The following is a 23,236-nucleotide window of genomic DNA, read 5'->3' on the forward strand; positions in this document are numbered from 1 at the left end:
AATATGAATACATAACTGAATCACTCTGCTACACACCTGAAACACAGCATTGTAAGTCAACCATACTAAAATTGAAAAAAAGAATACCAAGCCATCTATACCTTCACCTTTGTTGTACCAGCACAAGGATCAGAAATAGTATAAGTGCCAAGGATAGTTCTTTGCACACAAGTTTCCAATAAATGGTAGCTACTATTACTATCTACATTATTATTAGGAGACAGATGATGACATCCATCCCATTAAAACCAACATTTATTAAGCAGCTGAACTCCAGACACTGTGCCAGATGATCCGCTCGGTGATCGCACTGAACTCGAGAAATGAGCCCAAGGCTGAGGGACACAACTGGACACATCCAGGTGGGGCTGTCCTGCTGGTGTGAGACATGGGAGGGACTGCAAAGTCATCCGTACAAGGACCATGGCCAAAGTGACAAGAACAGCAAGCTCTTTTGAGAGACCAGGCAGTGAAAGCAAAGGAGAGGGTCTATGCACTCATGGCCTCCTCTAAGTTCTGTCACGTGGCTTCCTCTTCGTCCTGGGCTCCAGCCCCACACTGGTATTCTGGATTAAGAGACCTTAGCACTCCACTGTGAAACAAGTGCGTGCAAACACCAGGGAAAAGAACACCGTTTCACCCTTGCTCTAAAGTCCAGGTAAGTTTGTACATTCACAGGTCACCCTCTATGTGAAGTACTGAGAACCCTGGGGTCCCTGCTGAGCTTCCCCAGACACTGACCTAGGAGATTTCAAACCAAATCACCTTCCCGACCCATCCAGAGGATGACCTTGACCAAAGTGAAGGCTAACCGAGCTGCATCCACGGGCCAAGCCCTGGGGGAGGAGCGTTAGATACCACTAGACAGTCCTCTTGACTGCAGCCTGGAGGGCGCAGCTACTCTCAGCTCCACATTAGAGATGGGAAAGCAGAGGCACATACAGGGAAGGCATCCTGCTCTCTGCTCCCTTTCATGTTTTCATAAGGATTCCTTTCATTCCAGAATCACCACTGTTAATGCAAGAGCCATCACTAGACACTTGACCTCTGTAGACCTTATAGGTAACAGTGTGGGATGTGGGCCCAAGATGCTCCAAAGAGAAGCCTCCCTCCAGTCTGACTCCAGTTCATTCAAGCAACAACCTCTTACTGAGCACTTACCAAACACATGGCTTTGTGCTTGTTAGAGAAAGACAACAAACAGATGTTCAGTTAAACTCTATGCAATCTGCACACAGGCATGAAGCTCCAGATGCTGAGGCAGGTCGCTAAACAGTGTCACTTCTGCCCCCTCAGCCTGGATGAGGAGGGCATACCTGCTTCCCCCCTTCATTCTCTCTGGTGTATGTAGGTGTGTGCGCTCAGTTGTGTCCAACTCTTCTGCAACCCCATGGACTGTAGCCCACCAGGCTCCTCCATCCATGGATTTCTCCAGACAAGAAGACTGGAGGGGGTTGTCATTCCCTTCTCCAGGGGATCTTTCCAACCCAGGAACTGAACCTGCATCTCCTGCACTGGCAGGTGGAGTCTGCCAGGTTACCAACCGCACCACCTGGGAAGTGTCCATTGTCTGTGGAGCAAACAAAGAAGTCAGCTGCTGTGTTCTCCTTTAGGATCTGACATTTATGAACTTGAGCCATGGTACATGGAGTACCTCCAGCTCTTGTGCTCACAACTCTCAAAAGCATCCCTCCTTCCCGGACAGAACGCCCTCCTCTCAAGCGTTCCTTAAATTATGGCCCCTCCTGCCAGGGTTGGAGAAGGCAATGGCACCCCAATCCAGTACTCTTGCCTGGAAAATCCCATGGGTGGAGGAGCCTGGTAGGCTGCAGTCCATAGGGTCGCGAAGAGTCGGAGACAACTGAGTGACTTTACTTTCACTTTTCACTTTCATGCATTGGAGAAGGCAATGGCAACGCACTCCAGTGTTCTTGCCTGGAGAATCCCAGGGATGGGGGAGCCTGGTGGGCTGCTGTCTATGGGGCTGCACAGAGTCGGACAAGACTGAAGCTACTTAGCAGCAGCAGCAGCAGCCAGGGTTAGACCCTTGGCTTTCCTATCTCCAGCCTGTCTCAGCAGGTGTGCTCTCACTTATGTCCTTCACACAGACCGAACCAAGCAAAAGGGGAAGAAGGGGCCTCCACCTGGTCTGGATGCACATGGCGAGGCAGAGGGACTTTTATTTAGTGGAGGTGTCTTTGTGGTCTAAGGACAGCTGTGCTAATTCTCTTTGGAAGGGTGGCTCTCAAACAGGGGTGATGCTGGGGGAAGGAAGGGAATGCTTTCTGGCCTGTACTGGGGAGCGGCTGGAGATGCCGCAGAAGCAGAAGATCCTGCAATGCTTAGGACAGCCCTCACTAAAAAAGATCTGGCCCCAGATGGTGCCAGCCCCGGGGCTGAGAAGCGCCAAGTTAAAGGAACACTGCTCTCATTGACTTAGCTAGGAACTGTGACAGTACCCAGATCTAGAATACGGTCACTAATCAGGCTGTGAGGTGACTGAGGACAGACGTGCACATAGGCAGTATGTGCCCATCAGTACTGAGCAAAAGCTTGTTCATCTCAAAGTCTATTAGGATTGACTTTTACAGGAGGGGAACAGAGAATCCAGTTCCATCCCTTCCCTCCACCTGAATATCCAGCCACCCAGGTGGGAAGAAACGGCCACCAGGCTGGCATCTCCTCATGCCTCAGACAGCTCCATGTAACACTGCTCCTGACAGTGATTTCTATAGAAACACTTCACTGGGTAAATGCGTAGCTGTGATCTAACATTTCTGCAGAGATTTTGAATTGATAAACGTTATGGAGGCGAGCAAATAGGTTACGTGAGGCAAGGGAAGACAGTACTTAGAGACGCTTAGCAATCTCCCCCTTACACTGACCGGAAAGAGCACTTTCAGGCCCTCTTTTGCAATCAGGTGATGCTTTCTTGGTCCATCCAGGGAAGAGGCAACAGTGAAAGCGGGCTGCACGGAGTACCACTCCAAACACCCGACCATCAGAAGGGGGTGACTGGCACCTCAAGCTCACCTCCTCTCCTGGAGGACAAAGGACGCTCCCAAATAGGTGGCTGCCTACACAAGCCACCGTCAGCTGCAGGGACACTCACCACACCCTTCTCTCTGCTTTCAGCAGTGAGCCTCACGCTGAAACTGGAGGGACTCAGGTTTCATCCCGGGCTTGGAATCCTGGGTCCCTGCAGGCAACTCCCCTGCAGGTAATGGTGCTGGCCACTGCCTACCTTCCAGTTGGTTCTCAACATGTGCTCCTTGGCTCGGCACTCTTGGAACACGAGCTTCCAGCAAGAATAATCGGAGATGCTGCTCTCGGGGAGGTGGCCTTCCTGCTGGCACAGCCTGTACCACAGCACCTCGTCTTCTGCAATCACCTTCCACGTCTTGCTCACCTACAACAGCCCAAGTGACACAAACATCAAGTTCTGCAATTAGAGACATCCCTTGTCATCCAAAAATCAATCAACACCTTTCTTTATCACTGCCCTGGGTTTATGGCAGTATAAAATGTCTCATTAACAAAATCCTCCGAGGTGAAAAAAATACAAGCAAATGTTTCCAGTTTTATCTTTCAAGATTTCAAAATTGCTGTACTACCAACCTAATGCCACATTTTAGACTAGTTGGTTAAATTAGTTTATACATACACATGTAAATACAAGATATAAAGAGAAAAATACACAAACATGTAACAGACAAAAAATATACACTAACATGTTAACAGATACAAAATCACACACAGCTTTTCAGAACAGAATCTCTGCTTTTTACTAACAGGCACTTGTATTTCCATCTTATAGAGCTAGACACTGATGACCTCTAAAGTAAAAAGCTGTGATAAAATTAATATCCATAACCCAAACTTCTGGTCATGTGAGAAATTCAAATTCATTTTATGTGTGAAAACTCAGATTTTAAGTGTGTAAATAAAAAATATTCAACAGAAAAGGCAAGCTATTAACTAGGATGATAAGATCTGATAAGAGAGAAATGAACACTATATCTGGACTGGATTTCAAATCCCAACTGTATCCAGAGGAAAGGGTCGTTTTAGCCGTTAAGAGCTTTGTCTTCCAAGCGTAACTTTGGGAAATGATGGATTTTCTTCATCATGAGATTTACTGTACAAAGTCGGGCAGATTGTAAAGGATGGACTCCGCTGGCAAAATGAGATGGCAGATCCACATGGCTGGAGGCCTGAAACACATTCTGCTTGCTGTCCCCCCAAAGGCGGAGCCTCACTTCTAATAAAGTCATGACCAGCGGTTCTCAGTAACCTGCGCTCCATAACACTCCCCTGGGGCTACTCCAAGACATCAAATACTCAGATAAGAAGGAAGAACAGGAGACACAGTGAGAGAGAGCACACAGCGTGTGCCCGGCAGACTCTCATTACACAAGGGTGCCTCACTTGATGAAGTGCTGCTAGAGTTAACTTTCTAACTACAGAGTGAAGATTGCCGAAAATCTGCTCCTCAAAAGGAGCGACAAGGATACTGCCAAACATTGTCAAAAATCAACTTTTCCAGAGCTCCAGAAATTAACTACAAGCTAGTAATATTCTGAGGAGCATTTATTCAAGGAAAACGGCTGACCCTTAGTAAGAATAGCAGCCTTTGTGTTGTTTTCACCTTCATTAATCCCATCCTCGTCCCCCAGCTCCATGGCAGCCTTGAAAACCAACAGCCTCCAACTACAGTAGCTGTAATAACCAGAGGTCTAACAACTCCCAAGGAGGCCAAATGGGTTTACAGCTCTCCAAAAGCATCTTCATCCAATCTGACTTAGATCTAACTCTGTCCCATACCCAGGGCATTTGTCAGAAAAAATACGGGACTACTGTTTAACAGTGCAGCTGTCTGACATGGCACTACCAACTTGGGCTAAAAGGAGGCTGATCGAAAGACTTAAAAGGAAAGCCTAGAGAGTGGAACACCCCATTATAAATATGTTCAAGATACTAAAGGAAAGCATATCTAAAGAAATAAACATATACGCACAATATCTCAGAAAGTACCGAATATTGATAAAGAGATAGAAATTATTTTTTAAGAACCAAATAGAAGTTTTATAGTTGAAAAGTATAATAACTGAAACAAACAAAAAAACTCACTAAAGGGGCTTAACAATAGATTTGAGCTAGAAGAAGAATCAGAAAATTTAAGGTCAATTAAGATTTTCCATACTGAGAAAGAAAAAGATCAAAAAACAAAAAATTAACAAAATTAACAGAGCCTCAGAGAACCATGAGACATCATCTGAGTGGACCAATATAGGCATTATAGGTGTCCCAGATAGGGAAGGAAAGAGATAAAGGAGTAGAAAGGACACCTGAAGAAATTAAGGAAAAAACTCTCCCAAATTTGAGGGAAAACATTCATCTGCATAGCAAAGAAGTTCAGCAAACACCATGAAGAATAAACTCAGAGACTCACACCTGCTGCTGCCGCTGCTGCTAAGTCGCTTCAGTCGTGTCCAACTCTGTGCAACCCCATAGACAGCAGCCCACCAGGCTCCCCCATCCCTGGGATTCTCCACCTAGACACAGTTAGACTGTAGGAAGCTAGAGACAGAATCTTGAAAGGATCTAGAGAAAAAAGACTCATGCACAAGGTACTCCGTACTTCTCAGAAATCATGGAACTCAGAAAGCAGTGGCACACAGCATATTCAAACTGCTGAAAAGAGACTGCCAATCAACAAATCTAGAGCCAGCAAAATGATCCTTCAAAAATAAAAGGGGAAATTAAGATATTCCCAGATAAACAGAAAATAAGAGAATTCACCTGGAGTATATCTGCACTACAAGAAATACTAAATACAATATTTTGACTGCCTGAAGGCAGTCCTTTAGGCTGAACTGAAAGGAAATATACTTTACTTTCCAAGTAAACATCACTACAAAGGTAAATATAAAAGACAGTATAAATGTACGTTTACTTGCATCCCTTTTCTTCCATCTGATTAAAAAGACACAGCCTAAAACTGCTGATGGGCTTATAAAGATTGTACTATTATTGTGTACAAATTCTAAGAAAGAAGAGAGAACATAGTTATTCTAGAGCACTTTGGTTGTACAATCGGAATTAAGTTGGTATTAGTCAAAACTACATTTTATGAGGCTCACTGTAACCCCTAGGGCAACCATAAAGAAAATAACTCCAAAATACGGTACAAGAAATAAGAGAATCAGAATGGCATGCTAGAAAAATATCTAACACAGAAGAAGATAACCGTATCAGAAGAGAGGAACAAAAATGACACACTAACAGCTCTTTAAGTGGCTGAGGGCAGCCATCACCTTTCCCTTTAGTCATTTCTTCACTGGTCTAAACGCTACACATTTCCCTCAACTAACTGTCACAGAACTAGCTCCCATATTCATTACCTCTGAAGTGTACCCTGGTGTTTATATGTCTGCACTGTCCCTCTTCAAATGTGGTACTCGCGACTAAACAATATCCCAGATACACAACTTCCAAGTGCCATGAACAGAAGGATTTTATCAGATACTAATTTGCTACTTCACTTAAAGACACAATGCAGAACCCATAGTCCAGAGTTTCTGGAGTCCATTTATTTTCACAAATATTTAAGGCAGACAAAGTTATATATTACAAACACCCATGGACACACCACCCTGCTTAAAAATATTACCAATAAGCTTAAAACTCCTATGTATCTCTCTGAGTCCACATCCTTTTCTTCCCAACAGTAATCTCAATTTGGTACTTATCAATCTTCAGTCTTCTTAAACACCAACTGTAATTAAAGAAAAAAAAAGCCCCCATTTCTTACTCTCACACTATCACGTTTTAAATTCTGAGCTTTCTAAACTTTCTGTTCATTTTAAATCCCAGCTCATCACACATGCCCACTCCCAGCATTTTATATCATCTTTGCATTTCAATTCTGTCATCCGTTATATGCACGCTACTTTCCCTTTACATAAATCATCCGCGAAATGCAGTCTGTGGGCCTTCACGTCTTAATTATTTTTAAAAAACTGACCAGGATGGGGCTGAGTACAGAGCCCGTGGCAAAGCACTAGAGCCCTTCTTCCAGGCTGACAGGAACCCATTAAGCAGCCCACCCTGGGCATGGCCACAGCATCAGTTACAAATCCACGTAACCACACTGTCATCCCACACCTCTCCATCTCAGCCATAAGGGCATCGGGGAAACAAACCCTCATCTGATCACAAGTGGTCAGGCAATAAAGAATAGGATAATGACTCAATAACACTGGAGTCCCAGTTCTGACTAGCGAGAACACCACGGTTTTATTTTTGGCATGTCTGCTCCACAGCTGAGCCTGTCCATGACACTGGGTGGTGTCTGTCCATCTGTCTGTGCCAAAGGGAGTCTCAGCACTAGTCAATCAAGCAGAACAGACAGGGACAGACCAACATCCACTGTGATGAAGGTAGGCAACAACTCAATTAGCTCCAGAGCACAGTATTTCTCCCACAGGCTCCTGGAATTCAGGGTTAAAGTATAAGACAAGGGTGAACACACAGACACCCTCATGGTTTCTCAAAGGCACAGAGAGATAACTAAACTGAACACGCAGCAGTTTACTCTGATCCGTGGGATACATCAGTCCTTTTTTTTGGTAAAAATTATAAAAGGTAAAACTTTGCAGAAATTATTAAATGTAACTACCAGATGAGAGATTCACAGTAATTAAGTCAATACTTTCACTACACACTACACAGCACTTGCCAAAGCACAGTCAGCAGAACAGCAGCTCCCTAGCTTTAGAAAAGGATTCTCAGGACTCCCCTACGGTCCAGTGGTTAAACATCTGCCTTGCAATGCAGAGGACATGGGTTCAATGGGTCAGGAAACTAAGATCCCACACGCCAAGGGGCAACTAAGGCCTCACGCTGAAGCTAGAGAAGCCCATACTCCACAACCAGAGACAAGTCCATGTGATGCAATGAAGACCCAGCACAGCTAGAGTAACAAATAAAAATCAAAAGGACTGCATGGTCACACAAGCTTGGAGAACACTGGTTTAAACAAAACTAAGCAGGACTCTTCACTGTGGGAGCTTCTCAGAGCTTTTAACAGACTGACATGTGCTGCCTGTATCTAAGGAGGAGACATAGGAAGCTGTGTTTCTCAAACATTATCTGGCTCCTGAACTTTTCTAACAAGGAGTATATCGAAAGCCTAGTGCCCTCCAGAAGGCACCTTAGAGAATGCTGATATGTGTTATCAGTCAATAGATTAAAACACATGTTGGGTGCTCACCACACAGTAGGCACTAAGGCCAGCAATTCTCATCCACTTTCCACCTTAACCTGCCTAACTGACACCTTTTGCAGGTAGGTAACACCCCAGAGATGTGCCCAGACTGGGGGCCACTTCCCCATGGCTGGGGAAGCTAGAAAGAAAAGTTCCAGTCTCTGCCCTCAGAGTTAGGCTGGACCACAAGACTAGCCCTGAACGGGGGGTAATCTTTGTAATTCCGGAGTTTAAAAATTAGCCACAAGGCTGCACTTTGTTAGATGGAGCCAGTGAATCATCAGCATCTCAGAAGAATCCAAATTCAGTACTCACTGATTACAAACTAGAATATCCCAATTAAACTCAACATTCTAGATGAGGTTCTACCAGTACCAAACTGTACAAAGGTCAACCACTTTAAAACGGAGAAACTTTTCAGAGACTTTCAAGAGCTCTCAAATATGTCAGACCTTGTAAAAGTTGGGAGCTGAAAACTTTTTATATGTATCAGCTTCAAAGAAAATGCCAAGTAGTCTTAACACAGTCTGAAATCTGTACAACAGGGTTACGGGATGAAAACCCAAGAATAAAAAGTTGATGTTTCAGTGCATCATCCCACCACTAACCCCCAAACCACAGGCCTTCTTTTATAGAAAATAATATTCAGGATAAAGTTTAAACCCTGGATAACAAACAGTAAAGCTCTTTGAGGGATTTATAAAAGATTAGAGGTGAGAATAACTTCCAAAAAGGGATCAGGATTGTACTTACAATTAGGTATTAAACACAGAAACATGCCAACAATTTCTTTAGCAAACTGTAAAGGGAAGGTTGCCTTTTTATTCTTCTTTAAAGGAGAACAAAAATGACAGGCTTTAAGAATTTCTTTTAAGCCTGAAAGGGGAAAAAAATCAACAAGAAAAAGACCTAGCTAAAGTTTCACAGTAAATTTTAGAGTCTCACCAAAAGGAAATCTAATTGTTTTGATTTCTTAAGTTACATTAAATCTAGAAAGTTTACAAGTCTGCATTTTCCAAAGGCCTAATGGTCTTTCTTTAATACACTGAGATTGGGCTGGCCCTGCCCAGTAAAAGTCCCACTGAGTGAGCCTCAGCTGCAAGAATTTGCTAATAAAAGTGTCTCCAGCATTTTGCTTTATAGCACCACTATGAATTGTAGCATTAAAAAAAAAAAAGCCCTTGGCTCAAAAACTAGCTTATTAACTCTGCCTGGATTAAGGTTACCAGTGGGGTCCACAACAGGGGAATTTGTCATTGTTCCAGTCAAGCAATGATGTACGAAGTCCACCTGGGGAGAACACTGCTGATGTCCAGCTACTAAATCCAGGAGTCACTTCAGTCCTCCTCTCGGCTGACTCACAGTACCACTCATTACGTTCGATCACCTTCACCTCCTTGTAAAATTCTCTTCCTTGGTTCAGAACCTATGCACGCTGGGTTTTCTTCCCACCTTACAGGTACTAGCTTTTTAGTCTGCTTATCCTCTAATCACTGTGGTGTACCAGGCTCAGTCCCCCAATCTCCTCCTCCATCTACACTTGTGTCCCTAGTGAGCTAGTTTCCTGGCTTTAAATATCATCCATGTGCTGACAGCTTCCAGATTTACATCTTCAGTCCTGAGTGCAACGCAGAACTCACCTGCAGCTTTACATCCAAGCACTGATCTTTGCTCATCCCACCACTTTCCCCTCCATCAGTAATGGCAACCTCACTCCCTGGTTGCTCAGGCCAAACACCCTGGACAGCTACTGAGTCTTCTTTCTCTCTCCACATCCAACACATAAGCAACCCTAATTCTGTCCACTTCCACCAGCCAGTCCTGATCCAAATCATCATGGGCTCTTGTGTGTGTGTGTGTGTGTGTGTGTGTGTGTGTACGTGTGTGCTCAGTTGTGTCCAACTCTTTGCAACCCCATGGACTCTAGCTCCTCCATCCGTGAAATTTTCCAGGCAAGAGTATGGAAGCAAGTTGCCATTTCTTACTTCAGGTCATCTTCCCAACCCAAGGATTGAACCAGAGACTCTGGCGTCTCCTGCACTGGCAGACAGATTCTTTACTACTAGCACCACCTGGGAAGCCCCAGTGTGTACTCCTGGCAGCCTTCAAAATGATTTCCTTGCTGCAGATCTTGTCCCCCAGTGTATTCTCCACACAGCAATCCAAACGATCCCTTTTGACACATAGGTCAGACCTATCACTCCTTGGATTAAAATGCTTCAGTGGCTTCCCATCTCATTCAGAACCCAAGTTCAAATTCCTTTTATTCAAGTTCCGCAGATTAAGTGCCTTTCCAGTTGGGACCACCTCAGCTTCTCTTCCTGGAGAAGGAAATGGCAACCCACTCCAGTACCCTTGCCTGGAAAATCCCATGGACACAGCAGCCTGGTAGGCTACAGTCCATGGGGTTGCAAAGAGTTGGACACGACTGAGTGAGTTCACTTTCTTTCTTTCTTTCAGCTTCTCTTAGCCCTGTCTACTCACTGTATTAGTCCTATATTAGTTTCCTACTCAACAACAGAATGGGAAAGACTAGAGACCTCGTCAAGAAAATTAGAGATACCAAGGGAACATCACATGCAAAGATGGGCTCGATAAAGGACAGAAATGGTAGAGACCTAACAGAAGCAGAAGATATTAAGAAGAGGTGGCAAGAATACACAGAAGAACTGTACAAAAAAGATCTTCATGACCAAGATAATTACGATGGTGTGATCACTCACCTAGAGCCAGGCATCCTGGAATGTGAAGTCAAGTGGGCCCTAGAAAGCATCACTATGAACAAAGCTAGTGGAGGTGATGGAATTCCAGTGGAGCCATTTCAAGTCCTGAAAGATGATGCTGTGAAAGTGCTGCACTCAATATGCCAGCAAATTTGGAAAACTCAGCAGTGACCACAGGACTGGAAAAGGTCAGTTTTCATTCCAATCCCAAAGAAAGGCAATGCCAAAGAATACTCAAACTACTGTACAATTGCACTCATCTCACACGCTAGTAAAGTAACACTCAAAATTCTCCAAGCGAAGCTTCAGCATTACGTGAACCGTGAACTTCCAGATGTTCAAGCTGGTTTTAGAAAAGGCAGAGGAACCAGAGATAAAATTGCCAATATCCACTGGATCATTGAAAAAACAAGAGTTCCAGAAAAACATTATTTCTGCTTTATTGACTATGCCAAAGCCTTTGACTGTGTGGATCACAATCAACTGTGGAAAATTCTGAAAGAGATGGGAATACTGGACCACCTAACCTGCCTCTTGAGAAATCTGTATGCAGGTCAGGAAGCAACAGGTAGAACTGGACATGGAACAATAGACTGGTTCCAAATAGGAAAAGGAGTACGTCAAGGCTGTATATTGTCACCTGTTTATTTAACTTATACGCAGAGTACATCATGAGAAATGCTGGGCTGGAAGCAGCACAAGCTGGAATCAAGATTGCCGGGAGAAATATCAATAACCTCAGATATGCAGATGACACCACCCTTATGGCAGAAAGTGAAGAGGAACTAAAAAGCCTCTTGATGAAAGTGAAAGAGGAGAGTGAAAAAGTTGGCTTAAAGCTCAACATTCAGAAAACGAAGATCATGGCATCTGGTCCCATCACTTCATGGGAAACAGATGGGGAAACAGAGTCAGACTTTATTTTTTTGGGCTCCAAAATCACTGCAGATGGTGACTGCAGCCATGAAATTAAAAGACGCTTACACCTTGGAAGGAAAGTTATGACCAACCTCGACAGCATATTCAAAAGCAGAGACATTACTTTGCCAACAAAGGTCCGTCTAGTCAAGGCTGTGGTTTTTGCAGTGGTCATGTATGGATGTGAGAGTTGGACTGTGAAGAAGGCTGAGCACCAAAGAATTGATGCTTTTGAACTGTGGTGCTGGAGAAGACTCTTCAGAGTCCCTTGGACTGCAAGGAGATCCAACCAGTCCATCCTAAAGGAGATCAGTCCTGGGTGTTGTTTGGAAAGACTGATGCTAAAGCTGAAACTCCAATACTTTGGCCACCTCATGCAAAGAATTGACTCATTGGAAAAAGACTCTGATGCTGGGAGGGACTGGGGGCAGGAGAAGAAGGGGACGACAGGATGAGATGGCTGGATGGCATCACCGACTCGATGGACATGAATTTGGGTGAACTCTGGGAGTTGGTGATGGACAGGGAGACCTGGCATGCTGCAATTCATGGGGTCACAAAGAGTCGCACACAACTGAGCGACTGAACTGAACTGATCTTCTAACAACTTATCACACTTACAGCTTAAAATAACACACATTTATTCTGACAGTTCTGGAGGCCAAAAGTCTAAAATCAAGGTGCTGGGGAAATTCCCTGGCTGTCCAGTGATGAGGGCTCCATGCCTCCACGGCAGGGGGCAGGGTTTCAATCCCTGGTCAGGGAACTAAGACCCCACAGGATGCATGGCCCAGTCAAAAAATAAACAAGTAAAAAATAAAAGTGTGGGCAGCCAGACAGCATTCCTTCTGGAGGTTTCAAGCGATAATCTGCTTCTTTACCTCTTCCAGGTTTGAAAGGCCACCTACATTCCTTGGCTTGGGGCCCCTTCCTCCGTTTTCAAGCCAGAAACATGGCATCTCCTCTTCTCGCTGACCTCCTGCCTCCAGCTATGCAGCTTTGCAATTACACTGAACTCACCTGGATAATCCAAGATCATTCCATGCCAAGATCCTTAACATACATCTGCCAGGGTCCCTTCCCACAAAAGGTAGCACATTCACATCACAGGTCTGAGGACAAGCACATGTACACCTCTGGGAGGCCGACACTCAGTTACCACAGTCGAGCCAGCTCTGACCTTCCTGCTGTCCTCAAGCACAACAGCTGCACTCACCTCCAGGCCTGTGCACCTGTGATTCGCCTCCGCCAGAGACCTGTCCAGCTTCCTGCTTCCCTCCTTTCAGTCTCTGCAGAAAGGCCACCTTCTCTGTGACATCTTCTCCAGTCACTTAGAAGTGTAAGCCCAACATCGTCTCTGCTGGTCTATTTTCTCCACAGCACTTACCACCACCTGATGTACTCCATATTCAATCCTGTATTTACTGCACATAACTGTAAAGCTTTCTAAAAGGTAGGGGGAATGGGGTTTCTGTTTTGGTCACTGCTGTACTCACTGTCTGCTGCTGCTGCTGCTAAGTCGCCTCAGTCGTGTCCAACTCTGTGTGACCCCACGGACGGCAGCCCACCAGGCTCCCCCGTCCCTGGGATTCTCCAGGCAAGAACACTGGAGTGGGTTGCCATTTCCCTCTCCAACTCACTGTTTAGAACGGTACATACATGGCACACAGCAGGCCCTGAGTAAAAGACTGAATGAGAAGAATAAGTCCAACACTGTTTAACACTTTAAAAAACTGGATTGTTTTTATTTTCAAAGGTCAGCTCCTGGCATGTGCTGTCCTCAGAAGGCTCTGACTTTCTTATTCTAGCATAATCTCTTGCTTTTTGATTTCTTTTCTCGTTTAAATTTTAATATGGAAAATGTCCACCACACAAAAGTAAAGTGAACAGTATAAACAACTATCAAGCCCCCCCAACTCTGCTCAAATGATTATCAACACTTCACTGTCCCTGTTTCATCGAGCTCCCCATCTTCTTTCTGGAGCTGCTCTGCTTTTCCTTAACCCCATTTAGAGGGAGCAGCCATTGCAACCGGGCAAATTAAAAGAAAATGCCTGTAGGTGCCTGGGTGTCAGATGTGCACGAGCCTCCCTGAGGGAAGTCTAGGGGCAAAGGTGAAGTTAAGAACTGAGGGAACTCTGCCAGCAACCGCAAGTCCTCAGCATCATTTCTGCTCTGAAAAAAATCAACCCAGAGTGCTTGGCTCTTAATCCCCAACTTTTAAACATGTCATTAAGATCTGCAGCTAGAAAAAGTCTGGTTTTAGTTTCTCCTATTTGGACATCTGGGAAGATCACAAGATCACATTTTCCTTGACACTTGAAATCTCACAATCTAATAGACTAGGCTTTAGTTCCAGAAGTACTTCTTTATTTTGGTAACACCTACTTCTGGCTTGCCAATTTTTATCATAAGTCTTAAGTTTTTAACCTCTCTATCGTCCCTCTTTTTCTTGATTACATTCTTTAAGGACATTTTTCTACGTTTTACTTGAAAAGCATGACCTTTTTGCCTTTGCAGCTCTACTGCTAAAATTACACATTAGGAAATACACAGAACTAAAATATATGTTAAAACTGAAAATGAAAAAATAAAATTACAGGCCTTCCCTGGTGGCTCTATGATAAAGAACCCACCTGCCGATGCAGGAGACATGGGTTTGATCCCTGGTCCAGGAAGACCCCACATGTCATGAAGCAACTAAGCCCATGCGCCACAACTACTGAGACAGAGCGCCCCAGAATCCTTGCTGCACAGCCAGAGACACCGCTGCGGGGAGAAGCCTGTGCTACTCGAGAGCAGCCCCCGCCTCATCGCCACAAGAGAAAAACCCGTGCAGCAACAAAGACCCACTGCACCTAAAAATAAACAAAACCTTTAAAAATGAAATCTCTAAAAAATTGTTTAAATAAAATAAAATTACAGAGATGGAGAATAAATTCAAGGTTTCCAGGGTTAGTGAAGGGGAACGGTGTGGCTATAAAAGAGTAGCAGGAATTCTTGTGATGAAAGTTCTGTATCTTGACTGTGTGGTCACTCAAATCTATACACATGATAAAACCACACAGAACCAAATACACACAAATAAGCGTGTGTTAAACTGGTGAGATCTGAATAAGCTCCGTGGACTTCGCAAATGTCAATCACTGGTTTTGATACCGTGGGACAATTTTCCAAGACACTGACAATGGAGGAACTGGGGGAAGGGTACTCAGAACATCTCTGCACTGTATTTTGCAACTTCTTATCAATTTAAAATTACTTTTAAAGTGTTTTAAATGAACACTGGCACATACTTAAAAACCTCTACTTCTTAGAGTTATCCAGTAATATAACAGCACACTTACTTTTTCCTCATAAAAAACAAAATTCTGAAATCAACAATTTTGTCATTGTTACCCATTGTAAAATATTACATTGGAAACACCGGAAATCCTGTGGACATACACACACACATACAAAAAACACAAAATCATAAGTAGCAAAATGATAAACTGCTCAGTGAGCTGTCCCACACATAACACCTTACTAAAAGCACACTGTTTGAGACATCTCAGCGTGAGACTCTCCCACAGAGATATAAACCCCTTGAGGGCCAGGTATGGACAGCAACAGGCTAGGGAGGCCAGTATCCAGAGTCCACAGGGTCACAGACTAACGTGGGGGGACTTAAGTTCTGAAGCATCAAGCCTCACAAAGCAGAAAGGAGACGAAGTCAGAGCCAAATCAATTCTCCAAGTCTGTGGCATAATGAAATCTCAGAAGTCCTCCCCAACTAGGATTCCTTACTGTGAGTCAGTTACCAATTTGGCATAAAGATCTAAGCAAACAGGTTTTCTCCAAGGGTACACATATAGTTCATGGTGCCAATTCCCCATAACTGGCCCAACCAATTTCACTCAAATCCCAAGGTGGCTAGATTAAAAGAGAACCAGAGGAAAACAGCAAGACGGAGAGTGCTAGCCCCCTCTGAAATAAAATCATAAAGCAGCAGGATGTTCCACTGAACAGAAGGCCCTTTCCCCTGTTTCAAAAATAAAAACACTGAGAAACAAATGAAAATGCTACTTATTTTTATTAGTCTGGTGTTTTATTTTAATGCTTGAAAAAAAAAAAAAAGCCAAGTCTACAAACTACTGGCCATCCACTGTCCTCTTTGTGCAAAAGCTCAGAAAACAAACAAACAAACAAAAAAAAACCCTGGCTTTGCAGATCACAGCCACCTCAGGGATTCTGGTTAGAGCTATTTTCTATTCTTACACATGTGCTTTAAAAATTAGGTTCAACAACAAAAATCCAAATCCAACTGGCCCAACAGGGAAGAATTCTGGTGGACAATTGGACTACTGTGTTGCAAATTAAACTGTTCACACCTGCAGAATAATCTCACCAGCATAACCAATCTACCCTGGAATGCAGCCCCACTGTACCAAAAGGGGGATCTCTTCTTCCACCAGATCCTATCTTTCCACTGATAAACTCTCTGGATGAGAAAACCAGCAGCAGATGTGAAAGCCACATGGCCCTCTACAAAGCGGGAGAGCAAAAAGCAATGTTAAAAGAAATGATTCCTTAAACAGCAGCTCCCTATCAAGAATGAAGATTTTATCACCGAATGCTGACTTTGTGGAAAGCAAGCTATTAGACCCTGTTCTAAGGCTTCGGCTAACGGCATCCAGCTGAAATCCAGGAGCTGGGCTTAGCTACACCCTTGTTTTCAATTCTTGGGATAGGGCCAATATGTAAAGTTAGAATACAACAAATCCAATTGCCAAGGGAAAGAAGACAACGTAGGTACTCTTACTGAATGCAATCGATAGGCTCTGAGCAGTTTATACTGCAAAGATTTTTATTTTGTGAATTTTACCCTTTGAATAATTTCTTTCTAAACATTTCCACACTCTCCATTAAAAAATATTAGCCAACATCCCCTTTTAACTGATACTGTGGCAATCAAAAATCCTGAAAACTTCCTCAAATTCATATTTAAGTAGGAAAACATTCGGATTAAGCAAACTGCTTCATAACAGGGTAAAATCATAATAGGGAAATAGAGTAAAACCAGAAACTCTCTAAATTGTCTTGCCTTCTGTTGTCATTTCACTGAACTGCCACGGGGTCAGCCTGCTCTAGAGTCTAAGTTTGAGCACAGTTTTCACCACTCTCAAACTGCCTTAATATTTTTAATTTCACATTCATGGCAGTGTTCTGGATTTTTAATGTATAGTTTTCCTACCACTTAATGTCTTTTTTTTTTTTGGCCACATTGCCCAACATGTAGAATCTGAGTTCCCTGATCAAGGATAGAATCCCGCACCCCTTAGAGTGGAAGTGTGGAGTCTTAACTGCTAGACCTCCAAGAAGTCCCTCCTACTACCCAGTTTCACCAAACTCTTTCTCCTAAAGGTATAGAGACTTGTGTCAAACACATAGGATCTAGAGATGGGAAATGGTAACCACTAAACAGATTACTTCTTTGGCTAATATGGGCCATGGATACTCCAGTGTCTTCTGGGAAACACAGCTGTCCATGAAATCCCAAATGATAAGCAATCACATTCACCCTTCACCAAGAAGAGAATACAAGACTAACTTTAAGGGCATAAATGCCTGCCTCTTAAAACATAGCCAAAGCCACACTGGCTTCAGCTGGTAGAAATGCAGACTAGTGGGGGCCACACCCCAGACCTATTGAATCTGAAACTGTGTTTTATCCAGCCCCTCTGTGATTCGTGCACACAATAAAGTCTGGCCTAAACTATCTGCTACTACCCCACTCCACCAGCATGTGGCCCAGAGCAGGCACGAGATGGGGGACGCTGATCTGCAATTCCCTCGGTGGCTCTCAGTTCTCACATGCCTCTCACCTCACTGCACGGAATTCGGGTGTCCGAAGGGTAATTTGGACTGTACAGTGGAACATGATGTCACTGTTTTGTCCCCAGGCTGACCCTGAGCTCCCAACCTAACAGCTGGCTTGACTGAACCAAGGCCTCACACCTTTGCATCAGAAACAGTGAGGACATTAACAGCTCTGGCGAGCTCAGAAAGGCCAACACAGTGCTGTCAGCCTTGAGCACACTGCCACGGGTCAGGCATAACTCAGAGTGCCTGAGGCACCGGGGCAGTCGGTCACAAAAAGACCACCACCACGTGGGGATACGGAGCATGATCGTTTAAGCTCAAGGTTGCTTTCCTTCAAGTAAAGCTGCTATCCCACTGGTTACTTCTGTGGAGTCTGTCATTGTGTAAAGTACACTTCTGTTATGGAGGAGCTTCCCACACTTGAATTACACGTGTAAGCAAATCCTGACGGCTTACCTGTGCGCACCTTCCTAGTTCTCTCCTGTTCAGATACTGAAATATATTGATTGCCAACTCATAAGGCAGTTGGATATCAAAGAAGGGAACATCATCCATTTCATTCTGAGGAGGGAAAAAAAGAAAAGAAATATTAAAATTCTGAAACATGAAAATGTAGGCCCTTTAAATGGTCAGCAATGGCCCTAGGTGGTGACAAGAGAGAGAACTGTGATACCGAGGAAAAGCAAAACATTCTCACTATTCCACGGAGCAGTTATAGAACTCATTCAGAGCCTTATAGTCACTCTCAAAGCTCTGACTCCCCACATTCATATGAGGTCTCCTCACATGCACTTATAAACTCCACAAGACCATCTCACAAAATGATTCAAAAAGAAGCAGGGCTGCCAGCTCACAAGCTGAGGGGCGCCACGGGAATCAGTGCAAAGGTCCGTGGAAAGCCTCTCAAAGTCTCAGGAAAGATGAGTGGCAGGAAGCCAAGAAAGAGCCTTGAAACCAGGGAGGGAGGCCACTGGTCCTTCCAGGACAACTGCTCCTATTCCCCAACCTGGACTGGAGTGTGTGTCCATAGCAGAGAAATGCTGACCTAGGTCACTGCAGTGTTTTCTCCAAGAAAAGGGGGACAGGGCTGTGAATGTGAGCAGAAAGTACATAAACGAGGCGCTGCTCTTGAGTAAGGTGAGCACTCCCCCCTCGGCCACAGGAGAAGCACAAGGCTTCCTAATGCACTCGGGGGCTTGTGCTGGTTAACCGAGTGAGCCAGTGCAAACAAAGCAGTTTCTTCTTCGGTGTCATTTATTAATGCGAAGAAATTAGAGCTCGCCTGCCTTTGGATAAGCAATTAGGGATGAGGTAACAGGCTTTATTTGAGAGATAAGGCTGTCATGACGATCCTGGTAGCACAAAGAAATATGAGCGTGAAACAGAAAAAAAGGCCAAGTGTGCACATGTATCCCTCTGCCTGTTCCCGAATCCGCCTGCCAAAGCTTGCTTTGGAGTAGGCTCCTGTGAAGCTGGGGAAAGCGGCGCTATTCGTCCCAACAGAACTTGCTTAATAAAATTCACTTCTAGTAAGCTTTGACTGACATCAGCGACTTACTGGATACAAAGAAAAGTATTAATTCACCACTCAAATACAACAGTTGTATACTGCAAGGCTGCATGGAAAGTCTCGGTGTGCTAAAGCACCAAGAATCAGGGTGAAGATTTTTCTGGAATTGTGTTTCCATTCATCTAGGACTCTCAGGGCTAAGAGTATCCAGGGCATAAGGAGGTAATGTATTCAACTGCAAAAACAGTGCAAGGCTAATAAGCATGAAGGCCGAGAAGGCTCTCTAGAGGGAAAGGGGGAAAGGGCTTATAGTTCTCGGCGGGTAGAGAAGGAACAGAATGTTAAGTCAGGACAGAAGGGTTGGCTGTACGGAAAACAACAGGAAAAAAAAATCTGCAAGTGTACCTGAAAGACAAAAAGGATCCCTGCCTAAAAAAATAAAGGGAAGTCATTGGTCAGGCTAGGTCCCCTCCTACAGCTAATCGACTTAACCCATCGAGAAAAAGAGGCCTCACTTTCTCTGCCCAGATTCAACTTCAGATGCCTTATTGTAACGGTGGAAGGAGTCAATGAAAGCGGCACACATTACAAGACTGTCACTCACAGCCCTGGACTTTCTTTTGCTTTCTCTTTTGGATTATTTGACTACAGTGAGGCGGAGAAGTCTACCTTAAACATGCAGTAGAGAAGCAAGAGGAAAAAATGTTCCCTGTCCTATACAAGCAGAATAAAGGCAAAGTCTGCATTCATGCAAACTAAACTCATAATTAGCTTTTTCTTTATCTACTGCCAGCGATGTGCCAGGCATTGTTTTCTTCAATCATCCCTTCGGAACTCCCTATAAACTGGTGTCTGGATTTGACATGATTGGGATGAAGGGTGAGAAATCATCTCTATTTTTTAGTTTTGTTGGTGCACAAAAGTCACGATTCAGGTGGCAGGTGCCTTCTCCCTTTTGCCTATTCAGCTGGCCAGTTCTCTCTTCTCCTAGAAAATAAGGCCTCTGCCTTAGCATGCTCCAGACTCTGCCACCATCCGTCCTGACACCAGTGACCTCTGGGATGCAGTGCCACGTCGGGGTCAGAGCACAGATTCCAACTGGTCATCCCAGCTCTGCCATCTCTCTAGCCATGAGACCAGGCTACACGCAACTGATTCTCAGCTTCCTCATCTGTGAAGCAGATGTCAGGATACCTACTGTGTCATTTACAGGGCAGTTATAAGGATAGGATGAAATAATTCATGGAAAGGACTTGGCACAAGTACCCAAGGCTAAGCATGCAATCATCGATTGTTAAAATTACTGTTTTCTTTCCTTGAATGGTATATCCCCGGCCCCTTCTTTTCCTTCAACAAGTATTTGTTGATTAGGTCCACATTCCATTTTGCCCCCACATAAGCTCATTGTTTACACAGAGTTGTCTCCCCTTGCCACATGATAAGCAGATGACGGTCCACAACAGTGGAAAGGGGACGGGCCGGCACAGGCTGTCACTCAGGAGTCTGAACGCTGAAAATATCCACACAACAAGATCTCTTCCAAAACGGCTTTCAAAAAAGAATCGTCAGGGCTTCCCTGGTGGCTCAGTGGTAAGGAATCTGCCTGCCAACGCAGGAGACACGAGTTCAATCCCTGGTCCAGGAAGATCCCACCGGTCACGGAGCAACTAGGTCCATGTGCCACAGCTATGGAGTCCATGCTCCACAATGAGAGAAGACAGCACACCACAACTAGGGAGGGGCCCCCACTCGCAGCAACTAGAGAAAAGTCCGTGCGACAACGAAGATCCATCCAGTACAACCAAAAATAAAATAAAGAAATTTTTAAAAAATAGAATCATCAATCCTAGACGGTTATACCACAGTAATCACTACAGAAGGATCTGCTCTAGTGCACACTGGATAAAAATGAGGCGGCCAGCAGGGTGTGAACCACCAGTCGCAGGTGTTAGGGCTCCCACTGCAGCGAACAATCAGGGACGCCACACTGGTCTCACTGTTGACACGCAGTTGTGATGCTCCTGATCACTTACAAGTTCTAGAGGGTAACAACTGCTTCGAAGCACTGAATTATAATGACGTAAACACCAGTAGCACAAAGCCAACTTTTTTTTAAAATCACTGGGCTCTGAGAATTATTATCTAAACTTCAAAATGATGGTCAATCCCAAACAGATCAAGTCCCAGACTCTTATGTAAACGAACTTCCCTGTTGCTACCACTGGGTGGGAACGGCAGGAAAAAGCATAAAAGAAACCGATATATTAAAGAGAGGTCCACATCCCCACATCTTAAGAAATACGTAGACCCACAGGTCAGGAGACCAAAGCCTGCAGTTTCCCGTCGCACACTTGGAATCTTTGTGGCGAGACATTCTCTCATGGGCTCTTGAAACGGAGGCTGTGAGGGGTCACTCAGTTTCCCTGCCTGGGTCCACCATACTCATCCCCCCAGAGGCCCAGGATGCTGCCTGCCAGTGGCTCATAGCTGCGTCCCTTCCCAGGCACGCCCTGGGGCAAACAAGCTGCCTCATTCCAGGTCACACTTCCTCTTCAAGGGCAGTGTGCAGCCAATGACCGCTCAACAGCGGAGTAAAAAGGCCTCAATATGGGACCCCCTCAGCAAGGCCAACCCAGGAAACCACCTGCACGCAAACCTCTATCTCAGAGTCTGTTTCACGGTTAATCCTACCTTTACTCCCAAGCGGCCCTGTATTCAACACATTCCCAAGGGTTCTTATGCATAATTCCAGTGTCATTAAACTAGGTAACCTACTTCGCTTTCCACTGAGGAGGCAACAGAGAAATGCAAGTTAGAGTGACATCATTATGTCAAAAACCAAAAAACTACAGAGGAACTTCAAGGTTAAGTAAATCACTCATAAATTTCACTTTGTTATTACTAGTAACATATCACTTGCGAAACACCTTACAAAAGATTGAGAGTTACAAGCATGTTTGATCCCATGGTTGAAAATGCAATCCTTTTACAGGTACAGCATGAGTGGACAAGGAGATAGAGCCACATCCCGTACTGAGGCTGCAATCCAGTAACCACGTATAAATTAACCGAGGCAGCAGGAAGGTCCTAAGCGCTCTCATTTGGTACTTCCCACAGTTCATAATAAGTAAAAATGATAATAATAATAATACTTGCTACTAGTGTGTACAGAACTGCCTTGTAACCTAAAAGGTGCCATCACAGACTTCTACCTAGACTGTTTGGAAGCATGTGCCATTGTGCTCAGTTACTTCAGTCATATTCAACTCTTTGCAGCTCCACTGCACCTCGCCAGGCTCCACTATCCATGGAATTTTCCAGGCAAGAATACTGGAGCAGGTTGCCATTTCCTACTTGACCCAAGGATCAAACCTGCATCTCTATGTCTCCTGCACTGGGAGGCAGGTTCTTTTAACACTAGTGCCAACATACTGCTACCCCAAAAGTTATTGGCCACATTAACCAACTATATCTGTACTAACTTAAACATGGAAATGGACAAGTTGTCATTTCAGAAACTAAGATATCCTAAGAAGAAAACAAACAAACGGTTTCCCTGATGGTCCAGTGGTGAAGAATCTGCCTTGCGATGCAGGTGACATGGGTTCAATCCCTGGTCGGGGAAGATTTCACATGCTGTGAAGCAACTAAGTCTGTGCACCACAAGTACTAACCCAGAGCTCTGAAGCCCAAGAGCCACGGCTACTGAACCCACGCACTGCAACTACTGAAGCCCATGCACCCTGGAGCCCGCGCTCTGCAATAAGAAGCCTGCACACCGCAATGAAGAGCAGCCCCTGCCCGCTGCAACAAAAGAGAGCCTGCCCAGAGCAACGAAGACCCAGAACAGCCAAAAATAACATAAATAAAGCTTAAAAAAAGGACAGTTGAAATATGACAGGAAACTTTGCCATACTATGAAAGTGTTAGTATGACTACAAAGTTTAGAGA

General features: G+C 44.5%; 1 protein-coding gene across 3 annotated transcripts in view; it reads right to left on the minus strand.

Annotated features, from left to right (window-relative positions):
• FBXW8 (F-box and WD repeat domain containing 8) overlaps positions 1 to 23,236 on the minus strand; it is a 120,433-nt gene that overhangs the window by 84,372 nt on the left and 12,825 nt on the right. For all 3 annotated transcript variants that reach the window (XM_068990028.1, XM_068990029.1, XM_068990027.1), the window contains exons 2-3: positions 18,232 to 18,336; positions 3,245 to 3,409 (exon numbers count right to left, since the gene is read on the minus strand). In XM_068990028.1, coding sequence (XP_068846129.1) covers positions 3,245 to 3,409; positions 18,232 to 18,336 — 270 coding nt within the window. The remainder of the gene's footprint in view (positions 1 to 3,244; positions 3,410 to 18,231; positions 18,337 to 23,236) is intronic.

Source organism: Capricornis sumatraensis, chromosome 17, assembly GCF_032405125.1.
Source record: "Capricornis sumatraensis isolate serow.1 chromosome 17, serow.2, whole genome shotgun sequence".
In the NCBI taxonomy this organism is placed as follows: domain Eukaryota; kingdom Metazoa; phylum Chordata; class Mammalia; order Artiodactyla; family Bovidae; genus Capricornis; species Capricornis sumatraensis.